This window comes from Dendrobates tinctorius, unplaced genomic scaffold, assembly GCF_039654945.1.
Source record: "Dendrobates tinctorius isolate UK_male_01 unplaced genomic scaffold, ASM3965494v1 ptg000005l, whole genome shotgun sequence".
Classification (NCBI taxonomy): domain Eukaryota; kingdom Metazoa; phylum Chordata; class Amphibia; order Anura; family Dendrobatidae; genus Dendrobates; species Dendrobates tinctorius.
The window spans coordinates 24,802,953-24,825,222 of record NW_027361673.1 but is presented as its reverse complement, the minus strand read 5'-3'; the positions used below and the strand labels follow the sequence as shown (position 1 = coordinate 24,825,222).

Here is a 22,270-nt window from a genome sequence, read left to right as displayed (position 1 = left end):
AGTACGCTGATACCCCATATGTGGGGGTAAACCACTGTTTGGGCACGTCGGGGCTCGGAATGGAGGGAGCACTGTTTGACTTTTTAAACGCAAAATTGGCTGGAATAAATGGTGGCGCCATGTTGCGTTTGGAGACCCCCTGATATGCCTAAACAGTGGAAACCCCTCAATTCTAACTCCAACCCTAACCCCAACACACCCCTAACCCCAACACACCCCTAACCCCAACACACCCCTAACCCTAACCCCAACACACCCCTAACCCTAACCCTCATTCCAGCCCTAACCCTCATTCCAGCCCTAACCCTCATTCCAGCCCTAACCCTCATTCCAGCCCTAACCCTCATTCCAGCCCTAACCCTCATTCCAGCCCTAACCCTCATTCCAGCCCTAACCCTCATTGGAAACATAAAAATATTTTCTTTATTGTAATATATGTCCCTACCTATGGGGGTGATAAAGGGGGGGGGTTTATTTACTTTTTTTTTATTTTGATCACTGTGAGAGTTTCTCACGGTGATCAAAATAAATGAATGAATCTGTAGCCGGCGCACTGCGCATGCGTCCGCCATTTTCCAAGATGGCGGCGCCCATGACGCAGGACACCGGGACGGCCAGAGGGACAGGAGGTACCGGAAGGCTGGGGGGAGGATCGGAAGGCTGGGGGGAGGGGGACCTGATGACTGCGGCGTCCGATCGCTGCCGTCAGTCGGTGGCGGCAGCCGATCGGCGCTATCAGTCAGTGGGTGAGGGGTCTGATTGTTGTCTCCAGCATGGACCGATTGTAATTTATTTGGGAAATATTACAAACGTACTGCACATGCGCCCGTCATTTTCAAAGATGGCGGCGCCCATGCAGGAGGGACAGCGGGGCACCGGGACGTGACAGGCACCGGGGGCGGTGAGGTGGGGGGGGGGGTGTTGAAATCGGACTGCGGGGGGAATCAGAGGGAAGGGGCAGATCGTGACAGCAGCGGCCCATCGCCGCTGTCAGTCCGTGGCAGGGACCGATCGCCCCCGCCAGCCGGTGTGGGGGGTTAAATTAGTGTCTCCAGCCAGGTCCGATGCTACTGCAGCATCGGCCATGGCTGGATTGTAATATTTCATCAAATTTCATTGATGAAATATTACTATCGCTCTGATTGACTGTTGAAAGTGAAAACAGCCAATCAGAGAGATCGTAGCCACGTGGGGGCTAAGCCACCCCCCTGTGGTGAAGCATAAAGGGTCCTTTGTGTGCGGGTCGGGTGACCTTTCATTGACCCCGGTCACCTGACCCGCAGGATCACTATTTATAGCATGATGCCTACGGGGGCGTCATGGGTCGTTTGGGCACGACTTTTCATGACGCCTACGTAGGCGTCTTGGGTCGGGAAGGGGTTAATAAGCATCTAAACTGCGTTCGCTCTGTCAATAAGAAACCAAAATAGGAAATAATCTTGAATTCAGAGAAGAAATCCAATCTCCATTATCATGTATCCCACCTTATTTTATTGATGGCATTTGATAGAATAACTGGTTATAGACAAAGCTATAAATACGATCTACAAATTAGGCCAGTTTCCATATATACCGTACATTACCTATTGTGGTCTCACAGAACTTCTCCGCTGCCACTTCATTTGCAATGTTGGCTCCCATCAACACACTGATGTCAATGTCCATTTTCTCACGAATAATGTCAGAAATTAACTTCAGCCCCTGAGGGCCTTCATCAATACCCTGAAGACAAGCAGAGCTGTTGTCAGATCATATAGAGTCAGGAGGATCTACAGCCACTGTCAGCTTCTGTATTCCCTACTATGAAAGAGAAATAAATCAGGACACTATTCACTGAAAGTACCGCATAGTAATATACTTCTACATCACTACAGGTTTGTGCTGAGAAAAAAGAAGCGAGAGCCGCGGCTGGCCGCTCACCTACTCTTGATTACATATATGGCCGAAGATGGTGACAGTGACGCCAGCACTGATTGGGCCCAGGGCTCACATCACAACAACCCCGTGATCCCTGAGAACGTGAGCGCCAACACTGCTGGAACGCCACTGGCACAGGAGGGTGAGGAGTATGAGCGGTTTTATTTTCATAGGGGAAAACATTCTGATCGAGAAGGAGGTTGTCCTAGTAGTGACAACTCCTTTAAGATTTGAGCACCTCTTTATGAATTTGGTGCATCTTCACCTGTCAGAAATGTTACTCCTGTCAGGGATTGGAGTACATTTCTAGTGTAATTTACAACATTTTAGGCCTTGTTCCCATGTTGGTGTATAACCGCTTGTTAATTTTCCATTTTTGTTAGGTTTTCATTTTTTCCTCCCCTTAGTCCAAAGCCATAACTTTTTATTTTCCGATCAACATACCAAATATGAGGGCTTGTTTTTTGCGGGACAAGTTGTACTTTTCAATTACACCATCTATGTTCTGCAATTACTGTTTTTTAGGTTCTCTCATTAACAGCATTTATTTTGTGGTTAAAAATTACCAGACAGCGGAGATACCTAACAAGCATAGTTTTTGTTTTATTTAAGACGTGCAAAAAATGTTGAAATTTGTAAAAAAAAAAAAAAAAAAAATAAAAAAAAAAATAAAATTGCTGTTGTGACTATGTTTTAGGAGTTGTAAAGTTTTCCATTTCTAGGATATAGAGCTCTATCACGGCTTGCTTTTTGGACCCCAATCAGACGTTTGCGTTGATATCATTGCGCTATAAACATGATGTTTTAATCGCCTCATACCATGATACGGGTTGTTGTGACAGCCGAAGAACCACAATTCTGGAGTTTTGATTTTATTTCTTGCTGCACCATTTACCGATTGGATTTTTCTATATTTTAATAGATCACACGTTTAAAAAAAAAAAGCAATATCCAATATGAGTATTTATTTTAAATTATTTCTTAATTTTCATTGGGGGAAAAGGAGGGCGATTTTAATTTTTATAAAACTTTTTTTCTGCACTTTCCACTGTACTTGTTAGTTCCCTTAGGGGACTTAAACCCGCGATCATCTCTCTGATGTTTTGTACAATATACAGCAATGACAAAGCATAACTGTACATAGCAAAAATCACCATCTCCTATGAATGGCAAACCTATGGCAATTATAGCAACCCATCGGAGCCCAGCTATCACGTCATGGGCGCATAGAATGACATGCCCCCCTGCTGACCCACTGTAAATGCTGCTGTCAGACTGACAGCAGCATTTAACAGGTTAACAGCTGTAGCTGTTAGAGGTAGATGATGGCTGATTATAATAACCATAATCTTCCGACAAAGCCGCGGGCTCGGCTTGAGAGCCAGCATCAAAGTCAGGGAGCTAGCATATGATGTTCCAGTACGTCATATGCCAGTAACAGGTATACATACAAGAAAAAAAAAAAAAATGGTACCAGTGTCAGTGTGTCAACAATGTTTGGTCCATGTGTCTGTTTTTACCATCAGTGTTTTTCACGGATGGATATATAAATTACAAAGCTTCTCCTATCCCTTGCAATGTTAAATACAGACAGCACAAGGATGCAGTACAAATGTGTTACTTAGCAAGAATGAGCAGTATATTTAGGTTTCTGTTTGAAATGGAACTGGTTGTGTGCAACTTAACCTTGCACACAATCCATATGCCTACGTTACCACATACCATACAAGGAGGCATATCTAGATTTGATTTACCTGCTTATGTTATATTTCAATGTAAGGCTGATGATACATTATGCATGACTGAATGAATCTTGACCATTATTTATATTTAAATACATAAACAATGATTAAGTCTTAAAAAAAAAAAAAAAAAAAAAGTATCAAATACAATCAATCACACAATCAGCATGTAATTCTGTAGAACTGAAGGAAGCCTAACAAAGTAGCAGGTACCACCAGGAAAGAAGTTTTATGTGAGACATTTTCTTTCTTTAGCAGCCCAAATAACGTAAATATGTTACCTTGATGAGTGTTATGCCAAGAGCTGTGGAGTTGACTTTTCCAGAGATTTCCTGGCAGATTTTATGTATGAACTGATGAGGAATGACAAACACGAGGAGGTCGGCACCTTTCACGGCATCAACCAGGTTTGGAACAGCAACCTATGTAGTATGAACAGAAACCAGACGTAAAACAGCTACACATAAAAATGGAGAATAACCCTCCTACCCTACAAGCTGTGGGTAGCCGTCATAAGGGTACGTTCATAGCTGCACCTTGTACATTTTTCACATGATTTGTTGGCAAAAAATACAAACTAAGTAGGTGAGATTCTGACAAATCCCATCTACATGTAGCTAAAAAAATTGCAGATATGATTTTGCAAACATTCACAGCAAACCTGCCAATCTGATGGACTCATCCTGTTCAATGTTAGCACTTCACTGTATAGCTGCATACTGAATACTTAGCAGAGCTGTAGAGTCAGAGTCGTGGAGTTGGTGTCCATTTTGGTGGAGTCGGTATAAAATGGACCGACCCTAAAATACATAACAAATTGGGTACAGTAGTACAATGCAGGATGTGCTGTAAATGTTTCCATAAGAATTGGTAAAAGTTGTTGTGAAATGTCCTATAAATGTCTGTCCTGTTCCTGATGTAAGGATCTCGGCTTTTAGTTGAGATGAATCTGTGCTGCGCTTTATGCACATGCTCAGTAGTGAGGCAGTGCTGTGGAGATGGATCTGTGCTGCACTTTATGTACATGCTCAGTAGTGAGGCAGTGCTGTGGAGATGAATCTGTGCTGCACTTTATGTACAGGCTCAGTAGTGAGGCAGTGCTGTGGAGATGAATCTGTGCTGCACTTTATGTACATGCTCAGTAGTGAGGCAGTGCTGTGGAGATGAATCTGTGCTGCACTTTATGTACAGGCTCAGTAGTGAGGCAGTGCTGTGGAGATGAATCTGTGCTGCACTTTATGTACATGCTCAGTAGTGAGGCAGTGCTGTGGAGATGAATCTGTGCTGCACTTTATGTACATGCTCAGTAGTGAGGCAGTGCTGTGGAGATGAATCTGTCATGCACTTTATGTACAGGCTCAGTAGTGAGGCAGTGCTGTGGAGATGAATCTGTGCTGCACTTTATGTACATGCTCAGTAGTGAGGCAGTGCTGTGGAGATGAATCTGTGCTGCACTTTATGTACAGGCTCAGTAGTGAGGCAGTGCTGTGGAGATGAATCTGTGCTGCACTTTATGTACAGGCTCAGTAGTGAGGCAGTGCTGTGGAGATGAATCTGTGCTGCACTTTATGTACATGCTCAGTAGTGAGGCAGTGCTGTGGGGTCATGAGTCAGGGAAATTGAGGAGTCAGAGGTTTGGCTTACCGATTCCACAGCCTTGCTTAGCAATATGGTGTCCGGCGTTACAGCATTGTCCCATAACACCCTGCACAAACACTACTAATTACCAGCTGCCTGAAGGGTCTGCAGTGCTTGAGCCAAAGCCGTCCGACCACACCTTTGAAGCACTAAACTTGTACATCTGGTATGCAGAAGTGAAGTATATAAAGACATTGTCAACATGGTGCCAACATGCTATGGACAGTACAAGCTTTCTATACCTCCAGGCTAAAACACTCCAAAGGCCCCTCACGCATCCAGCTAAGATGTAGATTTCGATCTGATTTAATAATATAAATTCTCACCACATTCTCCGGTAGCTTATGACCAGGAAGATATTTCACGTTCTCATGATCTGTGTTTATGATGTCAGTGAGCTTCCTTCCATTAATGATCTCTTCAAACACCCACATATTGACGGTGGGTGCAAATTTTTGTAGTTTTTTCACGTTGTTTCCTATTATTTTGGCAACAGCAGAGCCCCTGAATAGATACAAGAGAAAGACATTAAGTTTATAAATATTGAATTAATTCAATTCGGGACGAACCCATTTCCTGACTGGGAATCAAGAAAGGGAATGAGAAGAACAGTCTAATTAGCAAAAGCTGCGGAGACATCTGTCGTCTTATTGTCCTTGTTAACACTATGTCCTTCAGTCAGGGTATTTGTAGGAAACCATGTGCAACGTCCGCTTACCCTGGCCACAAACACTTATCTATGGTGAAACAGGTTTCTTGTAGTTTTATGAATGAGGCAACTGTAACTATTACTAGTATTTGCTTAGTGCCGTAACCGAGGCCTTGTCAGTGAGCCTAAGGGTCCCGTTACACATAGCGACGCTCCAGCGATCCCGACAACGATAAGACCTGGTAATGATCGCTGGTACATCGCTACATGGTCACTAGTAAGCTGCCAAACAGGCAGATCTACTCAACGACTCAGCAACGATACGGCGATCCATATAACGACCTCGGCGGTCGTTGGGACCTTGTCACACAGCAGCTATTCTGACGACTCAGACCTCGATAGGCATGCTTCAGCGTTGCCTTTTCCACGCCCCTCTGCTCCGCTTGGTGGCCACTACTGTGCTATCACTACGCGGTTTGCTTCAGCGTCCCTGTCTGAGTCGCTAGTGCGCTATTTATTCGTGGATCCAGTCATTGACACGGGGACACGCGATTATTATAACTGTACGTGTTAAATGTTATGATTGCATATAATTGATAGCTGACCTATAAAAGGAAACGCTACAAAGATCCTAATTTGAGACCACCAATCGGAGCTGAGGGGGCGTTGAAGAGACAAAGCAAAATCACGCTTGCGTCCCTGAGTTTTGAGTCGCCAATGAGGTCGCTCGTCGTTGTTATGGCGTCAAACACAGTGATGTGCGCTGGCCAGCGGGACACCAACAATAAAAAAATGGCCCAGGACATTCGAGCACGATCAGCGATATCACAGCGGGGGGCCGGTCGCCGCTATGTGTCACATGTAGCAAGATCGCTATTGCGTCACAAAACCGGTGATGTTTCCGCGATCTCACTATGTGTGAAGTACCCTTAAGGGCATGCTCACACAACATTTTATCAGGTGGATTTGGGTCCGCTCCAAAAAAAACATCTGAAAATACGCAGAAAATGTTTAAAAGAATAAACATTCATTTCAATGTTAAAAAACACTTGCTGTGAATAGACCGTGCCAGCAAAAAATAAAAAATCTTTACAAGTTCAACGAAACTACAAAATCTTGACAGTCAAGTGTTTTATTGTGAATTTCTTTACAATCAGTAGGAATTAGTATTTCGCTACTAGACAGTTTGTGATCATCTCTAAAGAAGTGAAATCATGATGCGGATTTTACATGCATTTAAAGATTTTTTTGTTGCCAGTACTGTATGTGTTCAGGGTTTTAGGACTCTTAACGGCTTCTGGTTTCCCAAAATGCAGAGCAATTAAAAGTAGCGAGCGGACGACTCCGCAGAGGTTTTCCGCTATGAAGCCATCCCGTACTTACAAACAGGGCTGTGGAGTCGGTAAGCCAAACCTGCGACTCCGACTCCTCAATTTCCCTTACACCGACTCCGACTCCAACTCCGACTCCACCTCCCACACATATTGCTTATATTTAAGTGAAAAATTTATTGTAGTACAATGTGAACCTCAGACATTTAATCATTTTTATGATCCAATAATCAAGATATTTAGATAGAACAGAATATATATTGGTGTACTACCCGGTTTTCATTCTTTTTGGTACAGATACGATATGGATAGACAGATATGGATAAATGGATATATAGATAGAGCAGATTTCTAATCTGCTTTTGCTATTGAAAACATTATCTATGAGCTCAAAAACCTTTCAGGTGATGCAGTTTTTTTAAAAAGATGATCAGCTTTTGCAGCTGAAAAACGTATCCTCAAAAAACACAGGAAAAATGCTGTGTGTGAATGTAGCCTTAGATCAGGAATATAACAGCCATTTATAGGACATTTCATAACTTTCCCAAACTCCTATGAAAAAATATTCAGCACATCCTGCATTGAACTACTGTACCCAATTTATTATATATTTTAGGAGTCGGAGTCGGTCCATTTTATACCGACTCCAACTCCGACTCCACCAAAATGAGCACCGACTCCGACTCCACCTCCACAGCCCTGCTTACAAACAATACAAGTCAATGGGAAGGCTCAAAAGACATCCTAGCGTTTTACTTCAAAAGTCGCTAAAAGTTTCTTAATTTTCATACAGATAACACAAAAAGTCTGGAAAATGCCATTACACAAAGATCCCTCAAAATGCTAGAAAAGCACTAAGAAAAATAAAACTGGTTAAAATTGTTGTAAATGAGATAAAGAAAAAAAAAAAAAAGCTCCGGCGTTTCCCAAAACAGTTTCTGCCTGAAAACCTTGTCAAGTTTGCCCATCTGGAAGGCTGGTTTCACATTTGCGTCTTTTTTCGCGGTAATTTAGCGCTAAATAGCGCATGCGTTTTTTTTTCCTATACTTTGCATGGGATGCGCTTATGTTTGGTTAAGGGTTAGGGTCAGGGTTAGGGTCAGGGTTAAGTATGGTTTGGTTAAGGGTTAGGGTCAGGGTTAAGTATGGTTTGGTTAAGGGTTAGGGTCAGGGTTAAGTATGGTTTGGTTAAGGGTTAGGGTCAGGGTTAGGGTTAGTAAAGTCATGGTTTGGGTTAGTGTGAGTGGCCACCTAATGTTGGAAAAAACCGCAAACGCGGTAAAAACGCACTAAAAACGCATACAAACGCTTAAAAACGCTGCGTTTTTTTCATGCATGCTCATAAAAATGCTTGAAAAAAACGCAGCAGTTGTATGCTTTTGTATGCGTTTTTCAATGCGTTTTTTTGCGGGAAAAACGCGCTGCAAAAAAAAGCAAGTGTGAAACAGGCCGAAGAGACGTTATGCGCATGTACCCCGACAACACATGACAGCCAGACCATGAAGGTAGCAGTTAAGAGTTACTCCCCAACCCCCCCAATTACCAGCCATTACTGGGCTCATCACAATAGGAGGAAACTTGCTGTAGCATTACTCAGGAGAGTATCCAGACACCTTTACAAGTTTTGTCAGGAAAAACAGTGGACATAAGGTGGTTTTCCTGCAGTAACCGCTGCAGGGAAAATTTGTATTAGGCTATGTCCACACTGAGCTGTTTTACTTGGTTCCTGCTCTTAGAGAGAACAGGGGCCACTTACATGATATGATGTCTACATGAACTGGGGCTTCTTTAAGAAGCAGTCCCTAGAAGTATGAAGTGACAGGTGGCAAAATGAAGACATAGCAACTCTCTGCTGCGCGCAGCCTTTTCGCCCCTCCTCGGAGAGTAGCAACGCTCTGCTGCGCGCAGCCTTTTCGCCCCTCCTCGGAGAGTAGCAACGCTCTGCTGCGCGCAGCCTTTTCGCCCCTCCTCGGAGAGTAGCATCGCTCTGCTGCGCGCAGCCTTTTCGCCCCTCCTCGGAGAGTAGCAACGCTCTGCTGCGCGCAGCCTTTTCGCCCCTCCTCGGAGAGTAGCAACGCTCTGCTGCGCGCAGCCTTTTCGCCCCTCCTCGGAGAGTAGCAACGCTCTGCTGCGCGCAGCCTTTTCGCCCCTCCTCAGAGAGCAGTGTATGGAGTATAATGAGCCACTTCCATCTGATCATGGAACACACATGTGCCAGAAGGAAAGGCCTGGGACTGTTGCTTTAAAATATCACTAATTTAGTTGTTTAAAAAAGTCCCAGAGTGAAAATTGCATTTTTTTTTTAATATATATATCAAAATACGTAACACAATATGTAAAGCCTCATTCATACATCTGAGAAACACAGAGCGTGTACAGACTGTGCTGCACGGACCACCCGCGGCCCCCACCTGACCCTCACAGCCACATTGGCAGATACCAGGCTGGCGATTACGGATGGGCAAACCTGTGTCGGGTCCGTACCTTCTCTCTTTTTCTCGGAAGTTTGAATGAGGCTTAGAAAACAAACAAACTGATTAATACAGTAGATTTACTGATGATAGCGCGGTGTAAGCCCATGTTCACACGGTCAGTATGTGTAAGCCAAAAGCAGGAGAGGAACAATCAGAGGAAAAGTAGGGTAGAAACCCGTCAGCACTTCTGTGTTTTGGCTTACAGTTACTGAAAGTGGTCTGAGGGCATGCTTCCCAGTCAGGCAGCACAAGGAGCTACATGTACAGGAGCGCCCCCATCTGTGTGTGGCCCCTGCTTAGGGCACCCTTCACATTTAGAAAGGCCCAGCACAGGGAACACGGGGTGCTGCTCAGGCTGGGCTGCACAACACATGGTGGCACTAATGGCAGTGACTGACCTGAGCACTCACCGCCTGCACTGCAGCCATACACAGTTATGGGGTCGCACATTGTCACCCCGTGTGTGAACGCCGGCACACTGTCTGCAGTCTTCTTACTGTCCCATGATCACGGAGAGCGCCCAGGACACTATGGCTCCTGAGGAGCTGCCACAGACATAGCTGTTCATCCACCCCACGATGCAGCACAGGACACGCGTGGTGCCAGCTCCTGTATGAGGGAGCCGCGCTGCACTCACCAGTTCCCGGAGCCCACGATGCACACTCTGAGGGGACCGGCCATGGCTTCTTGTTGGAGGCTTCGTCCTTGTTATCCCCGTGCCCGCTTCTTGTTTTGCAGAGTATGTAACCACCTGCAGGCCAACATATGTCACTGCTCCGCGACCGTAGCCGCAATGCATCATGGGAGTTGTAGTTTTGCCAGCTCCCTGACATGGCACAAGAACCTATTAGTTGAGGCACATTGCAATAAACAGGGGTGACATGTAGGGCGGTCAGTGTGCAGATAGCACTGGTGCCCATGTATCGTGTGTATATACACGTGTGGTCAGTGTGCAGATAGCACTGGTGCCCATGTGTTATGTGTATATACACTCACTGGCCACTTTATTAGGTACACCATGCTAGTAACGGGTTGGACCCCCTTTTGCCTTCAGAACTGCCTCAATTCTTCGTGGCAGAGATTCAACAAGGTGCTGGAAGCATTCCTCAGAGATTTTGGACCATATTGACATGATGGCATCACACAGTTGGCGCAGATTTGTCGGCTGCACATCCCTGATGCGAATCTCCCGTTCCACCACATCCCAAAGATGCTCTATTGGATTGAGATCTGGTGACTGAGGAGGCCATTTGAGTACAGTGAACTCATTGTCATGTTCAAGAAACCAATCTGAGATGATTCGAGCTTTATGACATGGCGCATTATCCTGCTGAAAGTAGCCATCAGATGTTGGGTACATTGTGGTCATAAAGGGATGGACATGGTCAGCAACAATACTCAGGTAGGCTGTGGCGTTGCAACGATGCTCAATTGGTACCAAGGGGCCCAAAGAGTGCCCAGAAAAAATTCCCCACACCATGACACCACCACCACCACCAGCCTGAACCGTTGATACAAGGCAGGATGGATCCATGCTTTCATGTTGTTTACGCCAAATTCTGACCCTACCATCCGAATGTCGCAGCAGAAATCGAGACTCATCAGACCAGGCAACGTTTTTCCAATCTTCTACTGTCCAATTTCGATGAGCTTGTGCAAATTGTAGCCTCAGTTTCCTGTTCTTAGCTGAGAGGAGTGGTACCCGGTGTGGTCTTCTGCTGCTGTAGCCCATCTGCCTCAAAGTTCGACGCACTGTGCGTTCAGAGATGCTCTTCTGCCTACCTTGGTTGTAACGGGTGGCAATTTGAGTCACTGTTGCCTTTCTATCAGCTCGAACCAGTCTGCCCATTCTCCTCTGACCTCTGGCATCAACAAGGCATTTCCGGCCACAGAACTGCCGCTCACTGGATTTTTTTTCTTTTTCGGACCATTCTCTGTAAACCCTAGAGATGGTTGTGCGTGAAAATCCCAGTAGATCAGCAGTTTCTGAAATACTCAGACCAGCCCTTCTGGCACCAACAATCATGCCACGTTCAAAGGCACTCAAATCACCTTTCTTCCCCATACTGATGCTCGGTTTGAACTGCAGGAGATTGTCTTGACCATGTCTACATGCCTAAATGCACTGAGTTGCCGCCATGTGATTGGCTGATTAGAAATTAAGTCTTAACACACAGTTGGACAGGTGTACCTAATAAAGTGGCCAGTGAGTGTACACGTGTGGTCAGTGTGCAGATAACACTGGTGCCCATGTGTTATGTGTATATACACGTGAGGTCAGTGTGCAGATGGCACTGGGGCCCGTGTGTTATGTGTATATACACGTGTGGTCAGTGTGCAGATAGCACTGGTGCCCGTGTGTTATGTGTATATACACGTGTGGTCAGTGTACAGATAGCACTGGTGCCCGTGTATTATGTGTATATACACGTGTGGTCAGTGTGCAGATAGCACTGGTGCCCATGTGTTATGTGTATATACACGTGTGGTCAGTGTGCAGATAGCACTGGTGCCCGTGTGTTATGTGTATATACACGTGTGGTCAGTGTGCAGATGGCACTGGTGCCCGTGTATTATGTGTATATACACGTGTGGTCAGTGTGCAGATAGCACTGGTGCCCATGTGTTATGTGTATATACACGTGTGGTCAGTGTGCAGATAGCACTGGTGCCCGTGTATTATGTGTATATACACGTGTGGTCAGTGTGCAGATGGCACTGGTGCCCATGTATTATGTGTATATACACGTGTGGTCAGTGTGCAGATAGCACTGGTGCCCATGTGTTATGTGTATATACACGTGTGGTCAGTGTGCAGATAGCACTGGTGCCCGTGTATTATGTGTATATACACGTGTGGTCAGTGTGCAGATAGCACTGGTGCCCGTGTATTATGTGTATATACACGTGTGGTCAGTGTGCAGATAGCACTGGTGCCCATGTGTTATGTGTATATACACGTGTGGTCAGTGTGCAGATAGCACTGGTGCCCGTGTATTATGTGTATATACACGTGTGGTCAGTGTGCAGATAGCACTGGTGCCCATGTGTTATGTGTATATACACGTGTGGTCAGTGTGCAGATAGCACTGGTGCCCATGTGTTATGTGTATATACACGTGTGGTCAGTGTGCAGATAGCACTGGTTCCCATGTATTATGTGTATATACACGTGTGGTCAGTGTGCAGATGGCACTGGTGCCCATGTATTATGTGTATATACACGTGTGGTCAGTGTGCAGATAGCACTGGTGCCCATGTGTTATGTGTATATACACGTGTGGTCAGTGTGCAGATAGCACTGGTGCCCATGTGTTATGTGTATATACACGTGTGGTCAGTGTGCAGATGGCACTGGGGCCCGTGTGTTATGTGTATATACACGTGTGGTCAGTGTGCAGATAGCACTGGTGCCCATGTATTATGTGGATATACACGTGTGGTCAGTGTGCAGATAGCACTGGTGCCCGTGTATCATGTGTATATACACGTGTGGTCAGTGTGCAGATAGCACTGGTGCCCATGTGTTATGTGTATATACACGTGTGGTCAGTGTGCAGATAGCACTGGTTCCCATGTATTATGTGTATATACACTTGTGGTCAGTGTGCAGATAGCACTGGTGCCCATGTGTTATGTGGATATACACGTGTGGTCAGTGTGCAGATAGCACTGGTGCCCGTGTATCATGTGTATATACACGTGTGGTCAGTGTGCAGATAGCACTGGTGCCCATGTGTTATGTGTATATATACGTGTGGTCAGTGTACAGATAGCACTGGTGCCCATGTATCGTGTGTATATACACGTGTGGTCAGTGTGCAGATAGCACTGGTGCCCATGCGTTATGTGTGTATATACACGTGTGGTCAGTGTGCAGATAGCACTGGTGCCCATGTATTATGTGTATATACACGTGTGGTCAGTGTGCAGATAGCACTGGTGCCCATGTATCATGTGTATATACACATGTGGTCAGTGTGCAGATAGCACTGGTGCCCATGTGTTATGTGTATATACATGTGTGGTCAGTGTGCAGATAGCACTGGTGCCCATGTATTATGTGTATATACACGTGAGGTCAGTGTGCAGATAGCACTGGTGCCCATGTGTTATGTGTATATACATGTGTGGTCAGTGTGCAGATAGCACTGGTGCCCATGTATTATGTGTATATACACGTGTGGTCAGTGTGCAGATAGCACTGGTGCCCATGTATCATGTGGATATACACGTGTGGTCAGTGTGCAGATAGCACTGGTGCCCGTGTGTTATGTGGATATACACGTGTGGTCAGTGTGCAGATAGCACTGGTGCCTGTGTATCATGTGTATATACACGTGTGGTCAGTGTGCAGATAGCACTGGTGCCCATGTGTTATGTGTATATACACGTGTGGTCAGTGTGCAGATAACACTGGTGCCTGTGTATTATGTGTATATACACGTGTGGTCAGTGTGCAGATAACACTGGTGCCCATGTGTTATGTGTATATACACGTGTGGTCAGTGTGCAGATAGCACTGGTGCCCATGTATTATGTGTATATACACGTGTGGTCAGTGTGCAGATAGCACTGGTGCCCATGTGCTATGTGGATATACACGTGTGGTCAGTGTACAGATAGCACTGGTGCCCATGTATTATGTGTATATACACGTGTGGTCAGTGTACAGATAGCACTGGGGCCCGTGTGTTATGTATATATACACGTGTGGTCAGTGTGCAGATAGCACTGGTGCCCATGTGCTATGTGGATATACACGTGTGGTCAGTGTGCAGATAACACTGGTGCCCATGTGTTATGTGGATATACACGTGTGGTCAGTGTACAGATAGCACTGGGGCCCGTGTGTTATGTATATATACACGTGTGGTCAGTGTGCAGATAGCACTGGTGCCCATGTGCTATGTGGATATACACGTGTGGTCAGTGTGCAGATAGCACTGGTGCCCATGTATCATGTGTATATACACTTGTGGTCAGTGTGCAGATAGCACTGGTGCCTGTGTATTATGTGTATATACACGTGTGGTCAGTGTTCAGATAGCACTGGTGCCCATGTGTTATGTGGATATACACGTGTGGTCAGTGTGCAGATAACACTGGTGCCCATGTGTTATGTGTATATACACGTGTGGTCAGTGTGCAGATAGCACTGGTGCCCATGTATTATGTGTATATACACGTGTGGTCAGTGTGCAGATAGCACTGGTGCCCATGTGCTATGTGGATATACACGTGTGGTCAGTGTACAGATAGCACTGGTGCCCATGTATTATGTGTATATACACGTGTGGTCAGTGTACAGATAGCACTGGGGCCCGTGTGTTATGTATATATACACGTGTGGTCAGTGTGCAGATAGCACTGGTGCCCATGTACTATGTGGATATACACGTGTGGTCAGTGTGCAGATAACACTGGTGCCCATGTGTTATGTGTATATACACGTGTGGTCAGTGTGCAGATAGCACTGGTGCCCGTGTATTATGTGTATATACACGTGTGGTCAGTGTGCAGATAGCACTGGTGCCCATGTGCTATGTGGATATACACGTGTGGTCAGTGTACAGATAGCACTGGTGCCCATGTATTATGTGTATATACACGTGTGGTCAGTGTACAGATAGCACTGGGGCCCGTGTGTTATGTATATATACACGTGTGGTCAGTGTGCAGATAACACTGGTGCCCATGTGTTATGTGTATATACACGTGTGGTCAGTGTGCAGATAGCACTGGTGCCCATGTATTATGTGGATATACACGTATGGTCAGTGTGCAGATAGCACTGGTGCCCGTGTATCATGTGTATATACACGTGTGGTAAGTGTGCAGATAGCACTGGTGCCCATGTGTTATGTGTATATACACGTGTGGTCAGTGTGCAGATAGCACTGGTGCCCATGTGTTATGTGTATATACACGTGTGGTCAGTGTGCAGATAGCACTGGTGCCCATGTGTTATGTGGATATACACGTGTGGTCAGTGTGCAGATAGCACTGGTACCCATGTGTTATGTGGATATACATGTGTGGTAAGTGTGCAGATAACACTGGTGCCCGTGTATTATGTGTATATTCACGTGTGGTCAGTGTGCAGATAGCACTGGTGCCCGTGTATTATGTGTATATACACGTGTGGTCAGTGTGCAGATAACACTGGTACCCATGTGTTATGTGTATATACACGTGTGGTCAGTGTGCAGATAGCACTGGTGCCCGTGTATTATGTGTATATACACGTGTGGTCAGTGTGCAGATAGCACTGCTGCCCGTATATCATGTGGAAATACACGTGTGGTCAGTGTGCAGATAACACTGGTGCCCATGTGTTATGTGTATATACACGTGTGGTCAGTGTGCAGATAGCACTGGTGCCCGTGTATTATGTGTATATACACGTGTGGTCAGTGTGCAGATAACACTGGTGCCCGTGTGTTATGTGTATATACACGTGTGGTCAGTGTGCAGATAGCACTGGTGCCCGTGTATTATGTGTATATACACGTGTGGTCAGTGTGCAGATAGCACTGGTGCCCATGTGCTATGTGGATATACACGTGTGGTCAGTGTACAGATAGCACTGGTGCCCATGTATTATGTGTATATACACGTGTGGTCAGTGTACAGATAGCACTGGTGCCCATGTGCTATGTGGATATACACGTGTGGTCAGTGTGCAGATAGCACTCGTGCCCATGTATCATGTGTATATACACGTGTGGTCAGTGTGCAGATAGCACTGGTGCCCGTGTGTTATGTATATATACACTTGTGGTCAGTGTGCAGATAGCACTGGTGCCTGTGTATTATGTGTATATACACGTGTGGTCAGTGTGCAGATAGCACTGGTGCCCATGTGTTATGTGTATATACACGTGTGGTCAGTGTGCAGATAGCACTGGTGCCCATGTATTATGTGTATATACACGTGTGGTCAGTGTGCAGATAGCACTGGTGCCCATGTGTTATGTGGATATACACGTATGGTCAGTGTGCAGATAACACTGGTGCCCATGTGTTATGTGTATATACACGTGTGGTCAGTGTGCAGATAGCACTGGTGCCCATGTATTATGTGGATATACACGTGTGGTCAGTGTGCAGATAGCACTGGTGCCCGTGTATCATGTGTATATACACGTGTGGTCAGTGTGCAGATAGCACTGGTGCCCATGTGTTATGTGTATATACACGTGTCGTCAGTGTGCAGATAGCACTGGTTCCCATGTATTATGTGTATATACACTTGTGGTCAGTGTGCAGATAGCACTGGTGCCCATGTGTTATGTGGATATACACGTGTGGTCAGTGTGCAGATAGCACTGGTGCCCGTGTATTATGTGTATATACACGTGTGGTCAGTGTGCAGATAACACTGGTGCCCGTGTATTATGTGTATATACACGTGTGGTCAGTGTGCAGATAGCAGTGGTGCCCGTGTATTATGTGTATATACACGTGTGGTCAGTGTGCAGATAACACTGGTGCCCATGTGTTATGTGTATATACACGTGTGGTCAGTGTGCAGATAGCACTGGTGCCCGTGTATTATGTGTATATACACGTGTGGTCAGTGTGCAGATAACACTGGTGCCCATGTGTTATGTGTATATACACGTGTGGTCAGTGTGCAGATAACACTGGTGCCCGTGTATAATGTGTATATACACTTGTGGTCAGTGTGCAGATAGCACTGGTGCTCGTGTATCATGTGGAAATACACGTGTGGTCAGTGTGCAGATAGCACTGGTGCCCTTGTATTATGTGGATATACACGTGTGGTCAGTGTGCAGATAGCACTGGTGCCCGTGTATTATGTGTATATACACGTGTGGTCAGTGTGCAGATAGCACTGGGGCCCATGTATTATGTGTATATACACGTGTGGTCAGTGTGCAGACAGCACTGGGGCCCAGGTATTATGTGTATATACACGTGTGGTCAGTGTGCAGACAGCACTGGGGCCCAGGTAATATGTGTATATACACGTGTGGTCAGTGTGCAGATAGCACTGGGGCCTGTGTATTATGTGTATATACACGTGTGGTCAGTGTGCAGATAGCACTGGTGCCCATGTTTTATGTGTATATACACGTGTGGTCAGTGTGCAGATAGCACTGGTGCTCATGTATTATGTGTATATACACGTGTGGTCAGTGTGCAGATAGCACTGGTGCCCTTGTATTATGTGGATATACACGTGTGGTCAGTGTGCAGATAGCACTGGTGCCCATGTATTATGTGTATATACACGTGAGGTCAGTGTGCAGATAGCACTGGTGCCCATGTATTATGTGTATATACACGTGAGGTCAGTGTGCAGATAGCACTGGTGCCCATGTATTATGTGGATATACACGTGTGGTCAGTGTGCAGATAGCACTGGTGCCCATGTGTTATGTGTATATACACGTGTGGTCAGTGTGCAGATAGCACTGGTGCCCATGTATCATGTGTATATACACGTGTGGTCAGTATGCAGATAGCACTGGTGCCCTTGTATTATGTGTATATACACGTGTGGTCAGTGTGCAGATAGCACTGGTGCCCATGTATCATGTGGATATACACGTGTGGTCAGTGTGCAGATAGCACTGGTGCCCGTGTGTTATGTGGATATACACGTGTGGTTAGTGTGCAGATAGCACTGGTGCCTGTGTATCATGTGTATATACACGTGTGGTCAGTGTGCAGATAGCACTGGTGCCCATGTGTTATGTGGATATACACGTGTGGTCAGTGTGCAGATAACACTGGTGCCCGTGTATTATGTGTATATACACGTGTGGTCAGTGTGCAGATAACACTGGTGCCCATGTGTTATGTGTATATACACGTGTGGTCAGTGTGCAGATAGCACTGGTGCCCATGTATTATGTGTATATACACGTGTGGTCAGTGTGCAGATAGCACTGGTGCCCATGTGCTATGTGGATATACACGTGTGGTCAGTGTACAGATATCACTGGTGCCCATGTATTATGTGTATATACACGTGTGGTCAGTGTACAGATAGCACTGGGGCCCGTGTGTTATGTATATATACACGTGTGGTCAGTATGCAGATAGCACTGGTGCCCTTGTATTATGTGGATATACACGTGTGGTCAGTGTGCAGATAGCACTGATGCCCATGTATTATGTGGATATACATGTGTGGTCAGTGTGCAGATAGCACTGGTGCCCATGTATTATGTGGATATACACGTGTGGTCAGTGTGCAGATAGCACTGGTGCCCATGTATTATGTGGATATACATGTGTGGTCAGTGTGCAGATAGCACTGGTGCCCGTGTATTATGTGTATATACACGTGTGGTCAGTGTGCAGATAACACTCGTGCCCGTGTGTTATGTGTATATACACGTGTGGTCAGTGTGCAGATAGCACTGGTGCCCGTGTATTATGTGTATATACACGTGTGGTCAGTGTGCAGATAGCACTTGTGCCCATGTGCTATGTGGATATACACGTGTGGTCAGTGTACAGATAGCACTGGTGCCCATGTATTATGTGTATATACACGTGTGGTCAGTGTACAGATAGCACTGGGGCCCGTGTGTTATGTATATATACACGTGTGGTCAGTGTGCAGATAGCACTGGTGCCCATGTGCTATGTGGATATACACGTGTGGTCAGTGTGCAGATAGCACTGGTGCCCATGTATCATGTGTACTGTATATACACTTGTGGTCAGTGTGCAGATAGCACTGGTGCCTGTGTATTATGTGTATATACACGTGTGGTCAGTGTGCAGATAGCACTGGTGCCCATGTGTTATGTGTATATACACGTGTGGTCAGTGTGCAGATAGCACTGGTGCCCATGTATTATGTGTATATACACGTGTGGTCAGTGTGCAGATAGCACTGGTGCCCATGTGTTATGTGGATATACATGTATGGTCAGTGTGCAGATAACACTGGTGCCCATGTGTTATGTGTATATACACGTGTGGTCAGTGTGCAGATAGCACTGGTGCCCATGTATTATGTGGATATACACGTGTGGTCAGTGTGCAGATAGCACTGGTGCCCGTGTATCATGTGTATATACACGTGTGGTCAGTGTGCAGATAGCACTGGTGCCCATGTGTTATGTGTATATACACGTGTGGTCAGTGTGCAGATAGCACTGGTGCCCGTGTATCATGTGTATATACACGTGTGGTCAGTGTGCAGATAGCACTGGTGCCCATGTGTTATGTGTATATACACGTGTGGTCAGTGTGCAGATAGCACTGGTGCCCATGTATTATGTGTATATACACTTGTGGTCAGTGTGCAGATAGCACTGGTGCCCGTGTATTATGTGTATATACACGTGTGGTCAGTGTGCAGATAACACTGGTGCCCGTGTATCATGTGTATATACACGTGTGGTCAGTGTGCAGATAGCACTGGTGCCCATGTGTTATGTGTATATACACGTGTGGTCAGTGTGCAGATAGCACTGGTTCCCATGTATTATGTGTATATACACTTGTGGTCAGTGTGCAGATAGCACTGGTGCCCGTGTATTATGTGTATATACACGTGTGGTCAGTGTGCAGATAACACTGGTGCCCGTGTATTATGTGTATATACACGTGTGGTCAGTGTGCAGATAGCAGTGGTGCCCGTGTATTATGTGTATATACACGTGTGGTCAGTGTGCAGATAACACTGGTGCCCATGTGTTATGTGTATATACACGTGTGGTCAGTGTGCAGATAGCACTGGTGCCCGTGTATTATGTGTATATACATGTGTGGTCAGTGTGCAGATAGCACTGGTGCCCGTATATCATGTGGAAATACACGTGTGGTCAGTGTGCAGATAACACTGGTGCCCATGTGTTATGTGTATATACACGTGTGGTCAGTGTGCAGATAGCACTGGTGCCCGTGTATTATGTGTATATACACATGTGGTCAGTGTGCAGATAGCACTGGTGCCCATGTGTTATGTGGATATACACGTGTGGTCAGTGTGCAGATAGCACTGGTGCCCATGTATTATGAGTATATACACGTGTGGTCAGTGTGCAGATAACACTGGTGCCCATGTGTTATGTGTATATACACGTGTGGTCAGTGTGCAGATAACACTGGTGCCCGTGTATTATGTGTATATACACGTGTGGTCAGTGTGCAGATACTGTAGCACTGGTGCCCGTGTATCATGTGGAAATACACGTGTGGTCAGTGTGCAGATAGCACTGGTGCCCTTGTATTATGTGGATATACACGTGTGGTCAGTGTGCAGATAGCACTGGTGCCCGTGTATTATGTGTATATACACGTGTGGTCAGTGTGCAGATAGCACTGGGGCCCATGTATTATGTGTATATACACGTGTGGTCAGTGTGCAGACAGCACTGGGGCCCAGGTATTATGTGTATATACACGTGTGGTCAGTGTGCAGACAGCACTGGGGCCCAGGTAATATGTGTATATACATGTGTGGTCAGTGTGCAGATAGCACTGGGGCCTGTGTATTATGTGTATATACACGTGTGGTCAGTGTGCAGATAGCACTGGTGCCCATGTTTTATGTGTATATACACGTGTGGTCAGTGTGCAGATAGCACTGGTGCTCATGTATTATGTGTATATACACGTGTGGTCAGTGTGCAGATAGCACTGGTGCCCTTGTATTATGTGGATATACACGTGTGGTCAGTGTGCAGATAGCACTGTTGCCCATGTATTATGTGGATATACACGTGTGGTCAGTGTGCAGATAGCACTGATGCCCGTGTATTATGTGTACATACACTTGTGGTCAGTGTGCAGATAGCACTGGTGCCCATGTATTATGTGGATATACACGTGTGGTCAGTGTGCAGATAGCACTGGTGCCCATGTATTATGTGGATATACATGTGTGGTCAGTGTGCAGAGAGCACTGGTCCCCTTGTATTATGTGGATATACACGTGTGGTCAGTGTGCAGATAGCACTGGTACCCATGTATTGTGTGGATATAGACGTGTGGTCAGTGTGCAGATAGCACTGGTACCCATGTATTGTGTGTATATACACGTGTGGCCGGTGTGCAGATAGCACTGGTGCCCATGTATTGTGTGTATATACACTTGTGGTCAGTGTACAGATAGCACTGGTGCCCATGTATTATGTGTATACACACAGGTGGTCAGTGTACAGATAGCACTGGTGCCCATGTATTATGTCTATATACACTTGTGTTCAGTGTGCAGATACCACTGGGGCCCATGTGGGTCGCCCTCACACCCAGGGCAGCAGTGTACTCGGTACCGGGCCGGTGTCAGGGGGATGTGTCACAGCAGCGGTGACCCGGTCCGTGGCCCTGGGCGCCCAAATAATGGTGGTGTTTAATGTAGTTTATATGAATAGTTCGTGACGCCACCTGTGGTGTTTGGCAAGTGAGGTGTTAGCCAACGCAGCTTAGATGGTGTAGCTCCCCACAGGTGAAGCTGTAACCCCAGGGCAGTGTATAGGTGCAGGCGGTGTGAGGAGTGTTGGTACCCAGATGTAGCAGTGCTGG

At 46.0% G+C, this 22,270-nt stretch overlaps 1 protein-coding gene across 1 annotated transcript in view; it reads right to left on the bottom strand.

Moving 5' to 3' along the window:
- GPD1L (glycerol-3-phosphate dehydrogenase 1 like) overlaps positions 1-10,544 on the bottom strand; it is a 70,792-nt gene extending 60,248 nt beyond the window's left edge. The window contains exons 1-4 of the mRNA XM_073568683.1: positions 10,389-10,544; positions 5,624-5,801; positions 3,941-4,081; positions 1,584-1,722 (exon numbers count right to left, since the gene is read on the bottom strand). Coding sequence (XP_073424784.1) covers positions 1,584-1,722; positions 3,941-4,081; positions 5,624-5,801; positions 10,389-10,432 — 502 coding nt within the window. The 5' untranslated portion in view covers positions 10,433-10,544. The remainder of the gene's footprint in view (positions 1-1,583; positions 1,723-3,940; positions 4,082-5,623; positions 5,802-10,388) is intronic.
- Between the last annotated feature and the right edge of the window lie 11,726 nt (positions 10,545-22,270).